General features: G+C 35.7%; 1 protein-coding gene across 1 annotated transcript in view; it reads left to right on the forward strand.

Moving 5' to 3' along the window:
* Positions 1-16,194, forward strand: part of LOC143905497 (protein amalgam) — a 91,472-nt gene that overhangs the window by 26,737 nt on the left and 48,541 nt on the right. Inside the window, exon 2 of the mRNA XM_077420943.1 lies at positions 4,851-4,948. Within this exon, the coding sequence (XP_077277069.1) occupies positions 4,851-4,948 (98 nt within the window). The remainder of the gene's footprint in view (positions 1-4,850; positions 4,949-16,194) is intronic.

The raw sequence follows: 16,194 nt of genomic DNA on the forward strand, positions 1-16,194 counted from the left end.
TACTATTAGGTAGCGTTCATTGAAGTTCTATATTACTATACTTACACGCGCGCATATAATTACATATATGTGCGAATCAATCAAAAATTGATTGATTCATAATTCAATATATGTTTATTTCGCTTATCTACGCACAATAGAAATATAAGGACAGCCTTAATCCCGGCTGCACGGCCGCGGAGGGGAAGGTCCATATTACATTCTCGAAATACACGGAATCTGGTATTCTTTTTACGGTAGGATGAAGGAATGATAGATAGTATCGCGCAATTTCCAGTTACCAGATACGCGCAAGTTTGTCTCATACGTGTGTGCAGCTCTGGCCCGTAGCCCACGCCGACACGCAGGATTGATGAGCTTCGTGGTCGGATATTGTGCCCGAAATAAGAGATACCGGAAGCTGTCACTCGGCTCGGGTGAAGCCGTCGCGTATATACGCGCCGTGGCGCTTGCTTGCCTGCCTGCTTACTTCTTCGATTAGGGACCGCCGACTCTTGCATTGTTCATGAGTATAATTCTGGAAACGGTTTGGTTCCGCGCGTTCGGGTGTAACCGTTTCACGGGTCATCGCGACGGGTATTGATCCTTCGATCTTAAATAGGAGACGTCACGTTTATTTTCAGGAGGGACCCTGATGCCTCTATCAATGGTAATACGCGAACGTGCGGGGATTCGGAACTCGTTTTATCCACTATCGTTTCCTCTCTCTGTACCGGTTCCCCTCTGTCCGTTCCTTCTGTGTTTATCTCTCTTGCCCTCTTCGCGCGTACGGATCTTTCCATCTGGATTTACATAGATCCCGGGTTGGACTGAAGATTACACATTCGGATATGTTGGACTTTGCCGGTCTGCGTATGAAGGCAAACCAGAAATTCACATGCTCTCAAATATAGTTTTCGAGCGTATCGCGCGACTTAAGTGGAATACATTAAATTAGTATACGCGAATTATTAAAGAATACTCCGCTACTGGTTTTAGACATGTGACCTGATAAAAAAAAAAATCAGTAAAAAATCAATAAGATAAAAATGACAGATAAAAATGAAAGGATGTCAAGATATATATATGCGTCTTCAGCGTCTTTATGTTGCAGCTAAAATCGATATATAGATAAATCACATTTTATATAATTTTCATGAAATTTGACTGTCCTATTGACATATCTTCAAATACTGTTCTTTAGTCAATTTCTATTCTAAATATAAATATCATCATTCGTGTTTTATTAATAACTGCAACATTGCCAATATTTTATCTTTAGAATGCATACTTTGAGAAATATATTTTTGGGATCTTTTATATTAACAAAAATTTCTATAAATAACTGTTTTACATGAAGCTTGCCAAGATACAAAAGTTTTTTACAAGTACAGAAAAAAAGCACATTGTTGTCAGCAACATTATGTTGATGTGCATATGGAATAGAATGGAACGTAACCGACGTAAACGAGAGATTTAAATTTAATTAAAACTGTGTTACAATGCACATTGCATATCTTAAGCAGTCTCGTCGACTTGCAATATATTTTGTATCTGTTTCTTACCAGAATAATTAGCTTCAGTTCGATTACCGAGATACTATCGATCCAGAACATCTTTGCGTGCCGATCTTTATTTTCCATTTACTCGGTTTACCATTAAATCAGATTAGATTGCTATTTAAGGGAGGGAGTGTGCTCATTATTTTTCATTTTAGTTCTTCGTGAATCGGACTATATTAACATATGATTTATAACTTCAGTTTAATCTTTCACGGTTTGCGATACTTAAAAGATTACTTTATGAAATACGACACTAATGCAAGCACTTTCACTAGAAATACAGTATTGTATTTTGTTTAAATAATGTATGACTCTGCAAAAATGTATGACTTTTATCATTTTCTGATAATTACATTGTTAAAATAAATTAATTACATGTCTCAGCGGATAATCAAAAAGTTAATTCAAAAATTTTAAGAAGATTATAAATAGGTTATTTATTCATACATGAAGGCTATAAATTAGAATCCGGCGTTAAAAAATTAGAATTTTGTATTGCGATTTTGTGACTACATTTGAAATATTTTTAATCGATTTTGATACGCAGATACAACTTTATAAAACATACAGATGTGTAAATGCTTTATTTTATTAGTTTAATTTATATCTCGTAGTAATACTCAAATGAATATTTAAATTATTGAATATTTAAAATATTTGAAAAAAATTTTTTAAGTTATTTTTCACATGCAAATTTTTTCAATTTTTTTTTTATATTATTCTATATCCATGGATCTTTTAAATAATTTTTAACAAACATTTTTTTATTATATCTATCAATTATATTCGTCTATTTTTCAACAATTTAAATTTTAACATTTCGCTATGTAACGATTTTTGATTAGCAGAAATATGTAAATCAAAAGTTCATATATTTTTGTAAAATAATTTTACAAAATAGGTCAGCTGAATTTAATCAGACTATATGTTATAGATCATATCTTCATATATTCATATCACATAGGAAGAAGCTTTTACATAGATTGTCGCTTTTAGAAAAAAGATACATTCTAATAAAGTTACAAATTTGTTACCCGTTTTTCTTAATTTAAATATTATAAATGAAAAATTTATTATTTATAAATAGCACGCATGCTTGAATTAAATACTCGTTGTTTTCATCTTTCTTAAATGTAAAGATCTTTCGAATATATTGGAAACTGATATCCGTGAGTTTTAAAATCTTAATTTAGCAACTTCTTTCATGGCGAAATTCATGAAAACATAGCGGGTGCGGGTATTAATGAATGTATAATAATCTTCTTGCACGCACAAGTATAAATCTTCTTTTATGAAGACGAAAGAAACTTAATAGTTTAAAATAGACTTAATATGTCGAGTTTTACATCTCGCATAAGTTTCGTATAAACATCGTGAATTATATACATAAATATATTTTCTAGCATCTAGCTGTATAAACTTAATAACAATACAACATTATTCATTAGGCAGTATATTATAATTGATTTAAATTTGTCATTTCATTGTTTTGCTGATAAAAGTAATTCATCAAACTATTAAGAGATATACTAGATAATAATGAATTGACATGTAATACAAGAGAGGATTACATATAGGTTTCTTATACTATGTATCAAGCGATTAGTATTTACAATGTGATTTATTTGTGAAATTGAAATTATATACGATAGCGACTACGTTTTGTCTGTCAGACGAACAAGATTAAGAGACCGTTTTAGTGCACGGCTATATTCGTAAATGAGCAACGGTGACTGACGATGCATGGGGGCACTCATTGCACTGACAGACGTGCGCAATGTACCTGATCTTGTAAACGAGCCCTCGTCGCGGATCATGAATCGAGCAATTCGCAATAATTGACAGATCTTATTCATCTCACTCTTCGACGAGATACTGTACGATGAAACTTATACCAAGCTTAATAAACCATCTATGAATATGCGGGTGAATGGACTTTGCTATAATTACTGTAGCTTGTTATATCGATGAAAAAGGATGTATTCGTAGTATAGCAATTAGCAAAGGGATTTTTTTTTAAAGAGAAACATGAATACGCATTTGAAAATCGAACGATATTATATTTCTGATAATGTGTCGACCATTTCAATGCCTCTGTCATTTCAAATGCCAGTATTTCATATTCCAGTTGCAACAGTGTAGTTATCGGATATATTTCTGAGATTATTAAATTTGCACAGGACAGCAGAAAAACATAGTTTAAAATTTCAAAATATGATAGCGCTAATACAACTAACAAACGTGTAAGAAAAAAAGACACGATTGCATTTTGGTTTGAAAACTATTTTTTGAGAATAAAAATATACGATCATGAAAAAATTATAAACAGGTGTGCTGTCAACTATAATTCATTTATCACGTCTCTTCGGATTTCGAAAATCTGGAGAATTAAATATTTGACGTGATATTGAATATGCAAATAACGCGTGCGACAATATCGATTCTCTAGGTGAGAGAAATACTTGAACACATTAAATTCCGGATTATAACGGCGTGATGATGCACGTACCATGCATCTATAAACTGTTGCTAACTTACTTCGTATCATCACGCGTAGTTTCGTAAGTATACTACCTCGTCTCGAAAATTTTCTTTGAAGTAGTAATTGGCTCGCTTATTAATGGCCTCTTAGAAGTTTCTAAGCTTGATGAGCGGGCCGTCTATAAAGCTGAGCTTAATGAAAGGAATTTTGTTATATATTGGACAAACAATCTTGTCATTTTTACAATAACGTTTATCTCATTACCGTAATAAATTTTACCGCAAAATGTGAGGAAATTAGTAAAAATCGTTATATATGGATCTATGTTAAATAATCTAATTATGAATTATTATTAGATATTAACATATCATTATTTACCGTCAGAATATAAAGGGAGTTTGCTCGCTCACTTGCATTTTGAATCTTCGGAACCATTATATAAAAACGCAATAGAAACGATTGTTTGAGTCTTTCCGGCTGATTTCCAATAAGAGTTACTTGGCAAATCAATAAAATTATTACGGCGCAACGATATGATCGGCGTGCAATGATTTCGAATGGCCTTTCTTTTTCAAAATCGAGAGCACACAAAGAACATTGTAGAATTATAAAGCGCCAGGCTTAGTCCTCGCTTGACCCGCTTACGTTAACTCGCGCTATTCACTGCCGAGTTCCTCGAGTACTTTGCAAACTTCGGCGCGCACGTAGGTGGGCTATAAGTATAAGTATACTAGTAAGTAAGTATAAGAGTATGTATGCCGCCGTTTATACGTAGAGCATTCGCGCGATAGCGTGATACTTAAGTCGAGGACGTTCACGTGTTACAGATTTACCCAGGTTTGGCCAACCGTTGAACAATCTCACAGTCTCGGTGGGTCGCGAAGCCATTTTCACCTGCATCGTCGAGGGTCTCGGACCATACAAGGTGAGACGCAACATCATAACCCCGGCTATCCTATTTCCACGCGCGGTTGCAGCCATACATTCCGCTGTGCTGGCGTTGGCAATTGCACGCCGTGTTGCGCGCGCTGATGTCTCTCCGTATGATTGGTATTTGGGGTTTTGGCCGTGCAAATTTCATTAGACATTCGTGATAAATTATAACGTGATATCATCTATCGAATTTCGAAATGATCCTTCTTTTTTAATCGATAAAATTGATGAAATTTTCATCAGTTTGATTTTGACTGACAATAACAAACATGTTAACTCTTTATTTCAACTTTCCACTAATTTTATTTTTGGGGAAAAAAAAAAAGAATTTTTAAACTCATTTCCAATCGATTTTACATCAAAATTATGCAATTTGCGATTAATGGAAGTTTAATATGAGCGGCTTTCATTTTCCTGTTTGGCCAGCCGGCAGAGCCCCGTAAATATAAGATGAAAATCAGATAGCGAGAGTTCGCAGTAAGTTTACTATGCAAATACAGAGATCTTTATCTCTAAATTACGAAATCACGTCGGTTACTCTCATGCCAAAACATAGATACGCTGTAATTTGCGATTTAGAAAATTGGTACTAAGACGCTTTGAGCGGCACGGCGACGTCATTACTGAACTACGCTCGCAAAGTTCTGCACGGGACGGGGAGAAGTTAACAAACAGGACAAATAAATTCAAAGCGAGGGATTGGAGCGCGAGGATCACAGTGCGTATCTGAACAACTCCATTTAAGTAGAAATAAAATCCCGTGGGGTGTGTGTGTGAGTTCAGCAGTTTGTTAAGCGGCTCCTCTCTAGGCTCCCACCCGCCGTCGCGAGTCGCGCGTCGCGTCGTCTTTCGGCCGATCGTTTCCCTGTCGTTCGTCTGTCTCTCTTCCCTTATTTTCTACTTATTTCCCATCCTCCTCTCGGGCGAGAGATCGGGCGCTTCTCGTGGAAATACCCTTTTCGATTCTCTGTTCTCTTGCCAGGCACGGCAGCGCGCGCTCAAACCGCGTATGGAGGAGTTATAGTTTTATAGATAACGCCAACCTCTCGCGACCGTGGAAATGTTTTCGCGATAAAAATGCGCGAAATTGTTTTACGGCATCGCCGGAATATATGCGTGTGCGCGTATATATGTATAGGCGTTCGTTCGCGCGCGTTCGAACGGAATCGATGCATTATCCTTACGGTTGGTCAACGGCACCTCTGGCGGAAATGAAAACGGCGAGTCACGTTAGCCGGCGCGATACTCGCGAAAAGCGTTTGGCGAAAATAATAAAAAGCGCGTGCCACTTTGCCCGGACGGGACACAAAGGGGTGCGCTTTCGATAATCGATGCCGACGACTGTCGCCGCGAAATTAACGCTTTTTAGCGTAACTCGTTTTAGCACATGGCAGTCGCATACGGCGCGGTTATAACCAATATCGCGTGATTGGTTCTTTGCGCCGACGGTAATCCTTTTACATCGCTATAAATAAGTTATTAATTTCCTCTGATAGGACATGTTATTAAGTGGAGAGCGGACTCGCAGTATTATCATTTTAACAAAGAAAAGAGAGAGGTGGGGAGAGAGACGTAAATATATGTTTAAACACGAATAACGCAAAGAGAACGTACGTTAGTGCAACGACGATGCTGACATCGAGTTTATTTATATTTCAAGTTGCAACATGAGTAATGGTGGATTTTATGTATAGTGACTCTTGTGAGAGGGAAGAAACATCTCAGAAATTCTCCGGTGCTTTGAAATAATAAAGCGTCTTATTACGACTCGTAAGGTGTTACGACTCGCACCGTGTTATGCAGTACACGATGGCACCAATTCTCCTAATTAGCAACAAACATGTCACTTATATGTTATACTTCTTCGCGTTATAGTCGACTTTAGAACGATTTTAGAAGCAACGATTTTGGAAATCGTCGTTATACTTATGCAATACATTTTAAAAAACAAGATGAAAAAGATAAATAAAAGATGTAAATAATTGAAGTATTTAATTTGGTATTATATTTGTTAATATATTAAATTAATTGTTAAGATATAAAATATATCTAATTATTAACAACATAAGTATTATTTTTAAAGAACAATTAGAAGATAAATACTACAATTCACAAATCAATTACATTAAAGTCTGTATTAGAAACGATTGTATTATTTTATATTTATATAAAATTATAAAGTAACAGAGTTAAATCTTGACATGAACGTACTGTACAAATATAAATGTGTCGCCTAGTTGATTATAATTAAAAAATCGCCGGAAACTTTTTATTCAAACTTGATATTTTTGGATTAATCATGCACACAGCTTGTCAGTGATCCATTATATATTAAATTTTGCTGTGACTTACTATGCAAGTGTACGTGCATAAGTTATCAAGAACTCTAATTTTTTTATTTTTTGTTTAAACAGTATTGATTTATTAAAAATCTTAGATAAAAGATTTTAATTAATAGTAAAACAAAGTTAAATAGTAAAATAAAAAAAATAAAATATAACAACTTAACTGTTTAAAAATATTTTTCAAATTAATTTTAATATAAGCAACATTTTCGATTTGATATTTTATTAAGTTATTTTAAAAGTTATAAGATATCCTGCAGTCGATTACGAAATGCTTTACATACATATTTTATAATTTTAAAAAATTACAAATTAAAAGTGCTAATTGTTTCATTAATAAGCACATTGAAAAATTAACAAGATAAATTCAATTATCCTTTTTCGTAGGAAGTAATATATATTTTTGCCTAAATCTTATCAGAAAATAGGGCTCATCCGATGTGCTTGCAGCTATAACATTTTCATTTTTATCGTACCTTATGAAGTGCGGAAATAAGGGTGCTTTAGAAATAAAACGATTTATGTATTATCCCGACTTTCCAGCAAATTTTAAAATTTCATTAAAGGGCCAAAATTGCTTCCTGTGGAAGTGGGAACAGTGTAAGGAAAGGAGGCACCCCCAGCGAAGTATTTTTACGGTCCTAAATCTAATTGAAGCTGGGTCCTTGAAACTCGTTAGGCTTCGTGAAGATTAGCGCTCGGAAATTTTTTTTCCTTTAGATAATAATCATGATTTCAGCTTTATGTCAACACGTGCACTTTTTTATTCCGTTATTCCGAATAAATGCAAAATCGCACACAGCGTATTATACAACATATCTGTGCGATATATAATAATAAAAAATGACATTTGAATAGGATGCTATATCTAAAATATGAAAATTATTAACTTGTTTGCGTCCTGAACTGATTTTCGAAATGTTTTGTCTTCTATAACAATTTTAAAATATAATTAAGACTTGTGCTATGTTAAAACATTAATTAATTTCTAAAAAGACATTAAAGTAGTATTGTGCCGGGGCAACCTGTATATTCCACAATTTTCCATAATTGCCTTGTTGCATAACTTTTACCTCAAGCACCATGTTTTCATCTATTGGCAAAACGTCCATATGTTATATTGTGAATGTTTGCAACTGCCCCATCAGATTACGAGTTTGATCTCGCAAGAGCCAGCCGTGGCTGCCAAATGGTCATACACCGTCATGTGCCATCTATTGCTACGCCGCGAACAAATCTCATTTTCCAGACAAAATTTTATTTCCTTCGAAATTGGACGTCGGAAATAAGCATAATTTTCCATCGACTCTGTATTCGCATCAGATACAATTACATATCTATAGCTAACGTAAATATGCGAATTACGTAGAATTAATAAAAAAAAGTATATAATCGGATTTAAAAGGTCTTACGAAATTTTGAGCTTTTATCACAAATCTATAATGTCCTCAGTTTCCGTTTTCCATTACGCTAATAAGACGTCAAACTTAGCGCGACCTTATACGGGCTGTTTCGCGTCGAGTAATGCAACGCTTACGACTAATATTCTCCCGAGAGAGCAAACTCTCGAAATCATTACGGCCTGTTGCAAACGTATTGTGTACTTCCTCACTGTAGCATTCGGCAAATTGCGCATCCATGGGAGGCACGGTAACGCGGAATATTCCACAATCCTTTGACGACCCTTGATTACTCGGTAGTCCTTACCGACACGACGCGCGATTTCCCGCACATATCTGACGTCGGCTCTAATGTGACGGACTTTGGATCAAGGTGCTTAACATTCGGAGAATCCTGGCATATCTAATGTCTCTCTCGCGGTCAATAGTTCGGAATTGGCGAGAAAGCCGACGCTGATGCGAGCACACGGGAGAGAGAAGTCGCGTTCATGCTCGCCCCTGTGATTGTTCGTGCAAACAAACCGCAGTATTAATTATTCGCGATACTGGCGGTTGCATTGAGCGGAGCGGCAGTCGGCCGGATATCCTAGGAAGAAGCCGATGTTAGAGGAGTTACGATCTTGTCGACGATAATTCCTGAATCTCGGGGGAGAGGAAACCCCGGCGCTACGGGTCGGCTGAGATTTCCTCTCGAGAGTAACGGCGCGTCAATGGTCAGGGTCGCCACTTCTATTTCGCGCCGGTCCTCTTTTTTTGCCTCTTGCCAACTCTGTTTTCTCCGACACACGTATACAGACACGAACTTTCACTTCGTGCCTCACACTTCGCGCCCGCCACTATCTTTCAATGGCTCAATGTAGTCATTGTCGCTTTTCTTGTGATAAGTTTTTGGAACACACCGAATAAGCGATATTGCACAAAACTTGCTCGCACGACCTTGGTGTCTTGTATGCCGGATAGCTAAGTGGGTGATTGTCCGATGACAAGTTAATCTTACGCGAGCGGAAAGCGAGAATGACCAATACGGAATTCCAGTTACGATTTAATCACTTCTCTCTTACCTGCTATCTTCCCTTGTTTCTCAAGCTTACCGCACCGCCCAACGATCCCGCACATTCTCTCGGTTTAATACTCTCTGTTGCACGCGAAGGCGGGCCACCGATATTAATATCTCGCGAGAGCATTAATTGTTCCAACCAAATACGTATAGAATTCGCGTCGTGCGCGGAGCGAGAGATGCTCTTTACGTTACATGCACGTTGTGTGCGGTGCGCCATCGATCGAGGAAACCATTATATTTGGAGTGGATTATAAGTGGACGAGATCGGAAACGCGTTTCCTTCCGTTTACGGATACCGGTCTGAGATGCAAATTTGAATTTACCCTTCGATTCGGGTGCATCGTCGGTGCGCTATACTATCACGACGCTTGGAATACTCTCCCTATACAAGAATATGCTACATAAAAGTGCAATATAAAGTCGACGCGCCTATAATACGCGCTTAATATCGAGCTCGCATACTGAAATACGGAATGTTTATTAGCATAATATACATTATATCGGATGCTAAGTATTGCAACACGGAATTCACGTTTACAATATTTCATTTGTAAGTATTGGCAACAAAAAAGGCAAGCGCACTTTTTTACGAGTATATTAAACCCGTTGTCTTTTGACAACGATCGATTTGTTGATTGGTTCAACGGCAGATTGATTTTAGTAGGATAACATGAAACGAATAGATATTTCTAATCTACGAATACGTATTTCGTAGAACTAGATTAAAAAGTTAGCATCAGCAAAATGGTTCCATTATTTGTTTCGATATCGTTAAAGTGTCGCAGATTCGTATCATAGATTATAAGAGGGAAACGTATATGGCTAATATTCTATAGAATGCATTTTGAAAGTCTCACTTATCTCCGCAATACTCGTGCACGAAATCGAAAAAGACGGCGGCACTTTCTTCTTGGTTCTCACTAACAGACGATGGCACTTGTAAAGTTCAAATTTCGTGTATAGCTGCTTGAGAGAGATCGTACTTTTATACGATCGGTCATCTGAAGTAACTGTTTCAAGTATTGTACGATATTGTATATAATATAGGTTTTGTTTCCCGTGTTGAAAGCAGGATGGTCTTATTCTTATCTACACGCAATTACATCTTATATAATAACAACGTCTACACACTCTTGAGCTATTCACTATTTTTTGAAGAAAAAAAATATATATTAAATGATATACAATTAAAGAATGGTAATAACAATAAATAAATCAATATTAAAATTTTTTTTCTATTTCAGATATCACAAACGCTTCTTCAATTCTTTTTGTCTTATATTTTTTCGTCAATTTAGTATTGGGTCGCTACATTTGTTTTCTTTCTTTAGGAATCGTTCTCGATTTCTTATTAGGATTCGCCATCCTGCTACTGTCAGTCTGTTTGTGTTTGTAGGCTTTTTCTGTTTTCAAAACAACTTTTTATTCCTTCATGATATTCATGATATAAATTTTGATGTGGACGGCACGTCGAGAATAACAAAATATTTAATACATGCACATGAATACAAAATTCTCGGATTCCTGAAATAGATACAATCAATTTCTTAAGGCAAAAAAGAAGATCATATGCAGTTTACCTATATAAGCCTGCGTTTGTTTATTCACATTGAGAAGTTTTGGGGGAAAAAAATCTATAATACACGTTATGTGAATTATATATTTCATTTTCCCAATAGCTCCTAGTGGGAATAAACAACGCAGGCGACAAAAAATTTTTGAAGAAACTGATGCATTAATAATAACATACAGAAATATACTTCACGAAATAGGTTTTCAGGTCTCCCGATTCGTTTCTGGGTCTTGGTAACTTTTTCGGTGCCTGCTGAGAGCTTCAGGTTACACCGAGAAAGATTTCTGATATTTCAGTCAAACGAAGCGGACACAGCAATCCTCTACTAATGGACTCATGCATCGTTGAACATGCTCAACACGATTGGCCGCACTTGATGCAGACGTACTTATTACGACGGAATGATATTATCGATGTGAAATATTTGAAGAAACTCGCGTTATCAATTTGCCTTTTTTCTCATGCTACCCTCCCACTTATCCCGTTCCCCATCTCCCACGAGTGCACGTGGATAGGATACGCGCTTCAATTTCATTCGGTATTGCTGGGCTCTCTCTCACGCGCATTATACGATGCGGTAGTCGCTGCAACAGCAGCAACGGCAACTGCAGCTTGTAATCTAGGAGAGGAGAACCGTGAGAATCGAAGGGTGAAGATGAAGCGCGGAAGTAGTCAAGGAAAGTGGGGTAACGTTTTCCCCAATAACGCATATCTGTATACACGGAATTTCTGCACACGCGCCTGCACACGTGCAAAGCAGAGTCGTTGCTTGTACGAAAACAGCTGGCTACGGAAGGAAGCTTACCCCATTTCCGACCTTTCATCCCGCTTACTGTTTTTCCCCTGCCTGCCTCTCTCCCTCTCTCTCTCTCTCTCTCTCTCTCGTGGCCGTGCACGCGGCGAATCTCCGTGCCACTCTTGTCCTCGAATACGCTCCGATTTGAAGCGACTGTGCTGTCGTAAAACCACGTGCATGCAGCCATCGCACGGAGTTAATTGAACTTTATCACGTCAAACGATTCGGCTCGGCGAAATTACTTCACAGTTGTTTAGTTTCGGATCGCGTGGATGGATGGTGGATTCGATTGAGTGTGGTCTACTATCAATAGCGTTATATTCATCCGCGAGCCACGGCGGATGTAGTTTTTCTGCCATTTTATTGCACGACCGGTGAGAGTTTTTTTAAAGATCATAAAAAAACTCAATTTTCCCCAACGTTGGCTTAATAGAGATAGAAAAAAATACGGTCTTTTATCTGATAGTTTGTAATCGTCGCACGGATATATATATATATATATATATATATATATATATATATATATGTCAATCGAGTTTGAATTATAAAGAATTATTAATATTATTGAAATTAATAAAAAAGAATTCAGAATATATACGTTTGAAAACGATATAATCGACATCTCTCACTTTCTCGGAGATCAATAATTCTAAATTTTCATGTAAAAGCGCATTGTAACGGTTCCGAAAGAAATTATAAATATATTTTTCTTGTTATCATAAGATTACACGTAGCCGTTCTGAGCACAATGGATTTATTTCTGCATTATTTGCACGATGACGTTATAAATTTTTTAAGTGGTCAGTAATGTGCTAAATTGTTTCTGTTTTGAATTTTTGAAAATAGTAATAAAAAAGATATATAAATCATAAAGATGGCACAATATAAATAGCAACATTTACACATTAAAATGTAATTTTATCATTTGTTTTAATAAGCTTCTTGTATTTTAACAAATATATTCTTGTTAGTATTCGAACAGTATCTATATTACTGCTTATTAATTACGAATAAGGTTGCCTAATTACCGAAACCATCAACTCAAACTTAGCAATGACATATCGTGATAATGGCTTTCTCCTCTGAAATATTCATTAGAAGGATATTTTAGGATGCTACACAAGGGTAGTCTAAAAATGTATCCATTTACGAGCGTGAGTAATATTCCACTCCACATGTTACACTAAAGTTTCTTTTAGAAATATATTTTGACCTTATTCAGAATTAAAATAACATAACTCGATATAGTATTAAAATATATATCTTGTACATATACTTGCATACAAACAAAAATCAGATATTGCATTACAAAGAAATAAACAGATTAACCATTGTAGTAAGTCTTGCACTATATTCTATTATCAGCAAGTCATTCTATATCATAAATTATACATACTATCATACATGTACCAGTATCTTGAGATGAATTAGCTATGGAGACAGTTGGTATTATTACAACTTCGCCGGAAATTATTTTGCCGAGGCTAAAAAGATTGGGGAAGATTCGCGTGAGGAATAAATCTTTAGACAGGGTGCGTGCGTGCAATGTTTCTCTGGTCGAGCTACGCAGCAGGAGTAATGAGCGATCAAGAAACTGCAAGATAAATGTCTGTGGAGAATATTGGGCAATGAATGGTTGGTGGGATAAAAAATGATTTGGTTATTATTACTTCACGTTGTGATGAAAAAATAACGAAAGAAAGATGTAGGTATAGATCGTAAGCTTCATATCTCACGCTATTACATGCACATAATGAATCAAGTTAAGGGTTGAATAAGGATCAGAATAATGTATAGTTAGCTGGCCGTAACAAAATTGTAGTCGAAATAAGTGTAAATGAGACAGAAGCATAAATTTCAGTTAACGTAATGAATTCTCCGAAAAGAACAGGTATTTAGAACATATTCAGGATGACGGAGGTTCATTAGCTCGCTATTTAAAATTTTGCCCCTGTGTAAGTAGGGAAATTCAGTAGAAAGAATAAATTACTCTGTCAGATTGGTTCATTCTATACGTCATAATCGCTTGATTAATGATTCTACCATTAACTATACCACGTCGCATACGTATAAAATATAGTTATCGGTCGGCGAAATAAACGGCATCGCCTTGAGCAAATTGTAACATCATCCGCAGGTCACCGCGTCGAGCTTCCGCATTAAGAAACTTTGTAATTTTTCTGACATTCCCAAATGAATGCATTCTCCGACTTCGTCATAAGGAGGATTAACGGTACCGTTTGGAATTGCACCTCACATTAATTTATCGTCACTCGGAGAGCCACAGATACGCTAGAAAAATCGATAAAGCGCGAAATAATGGTGAATTGCACTATCTGTTGAAGCATTTTCCCAAGTACTTTGTCAGTTATCATTATAATTATAAATGTTTCTCGATAAGAAAATTTGAGCTTATTATAAATCTAGCTTATTATTTAAAAAAATTTGCGTCTTAATATTAGATAAATATTATTACAAATTTGGCGAAACAGAAATATATTTCTTACAAATATCATATTTTTAAATTAAAGATACTATCTTAAAAAATTTGTTACGCAAATATTGATACTATCTATTTATATAAAATCTATTTATTTTATCACAATTAGTTTTATATTGCAATTAACGAATTTTATTTTTGAAGAATAAGAAATTTTTTAATGGCTAATTTCGATTCAAATAATTGTATAAAAAGAAAGGGAGATTGCGAAAGATAATACTTATAAGTCTCATATTTTAACATGTTTTGTGAACATGCGTAATTTAATTTATATTTTTCGCTGTATTTTATATCACTCGGTCATTTTTTTCGTAGAATATAGCGTCTATAAAAAGCACGATGAAAATTTTTCCACTTGTTTCATCATAATAATCCACATGTTAATGCCCGACCCATCGGTTGCCTTATCCAAAAGGCAAATATTTGAAACACTTCTACCGTTTATTTTCTGCCTCCTCTCGGATGCAAGGTGCATCATGCCGGCGGCATATACCTCCGCGAAACGTATGCAACCGCGCCTGAAAATAAACCCAGGCTGAAGCGTAGTGAGCTCGAAAAATGCGAAACGACATTGGCTGGGATGGCGCGGGTAGGGACTTTGAGACGAAGGTATGACATTTTCGTAAGCTTCTCGTTGCACGGCGCGTCGGAGTCGCGACATTTTGCGGGTGAAATGGCAAGACAATGAGCCGGCGAGTAAAGTAAAATGTCATTGCCGCGACTTGTCACACGCTCATTGGGAGACCCCACGGAGAAGGGAGCGAAGCGGGGAGAAACAAAAGTTCGCGAGGAATACGAAAAATGAAGAACGCGATTGAAACATTAAACAGAGTTTCGATAATTATCCAGGTACTGTCTAATGAATTATTGAGCACCACTATTAGCGGCAGTCCTGAAAATTACGACAGATGGTACGGCTTTTAAAATGGAAATGTGATAAAGATAATTACGTGACGAGTAATCAGTACAATTTGTCGCCAAATGCGTTTTAACGCAATCTACTTCGATATCGCGTTTGAAATACGAAGATTAAAGAATCTTAAAATCAGTTTTAAAATAAAAGGCTTCTCTATTATCTGCACATAAATGCATACATTGTTGCTGATTCAGTTTTACATTATTACTATTATTAGTCATGCTCAGAGTCATACAAATGTAAATTACATGTTACAAAAATTTTTGTTATGTTGTTTCTATCATCAAAATGCTAGCTTATAATTAGAATAAATTTATGTTTAAAGAAATTTTAGGAATATAATATATTTTTTAATTTTATTTCTTATAATTCTTCCTCTATCTCTCCTCTTTTTTTTATCTTTTTGTAATTCAGGACAATTTTAAAATTTTTCCAAAATTTTGCAAAAGTTAGAATAAAATTAGAATTAAATTCAAATTACATTTAAAAGTACACTATTAATGATATTGATCAATGCGCGATAACAATGTACACTTGTAATAATAAGTGAAGGAAAAATATAATTAATATGATGGAATATAAAAACTTTTATCAAAAGAATCATCTCGTTCAAATTAATTTTGTAGCTCGCTGAAATAAGCGAAAATG

The sequence above is a fragment of the Temnothorax americanus genome, unplaced genomic scaffold, assembly GCF_048541705.1.
Source record: "Temnothorax americanus isolate GAGA-0224 unplaced genomic scaffold, ASM4854170v1 Scaffold62, whole genome shotgun sequence".
Classification (NCBI taxonomy): Eukaryota; Metazoa; Arthropoda; class Insecta; order Hymenoptera; family Formicidae; genus Temnothorax; species Temnothorax americanus.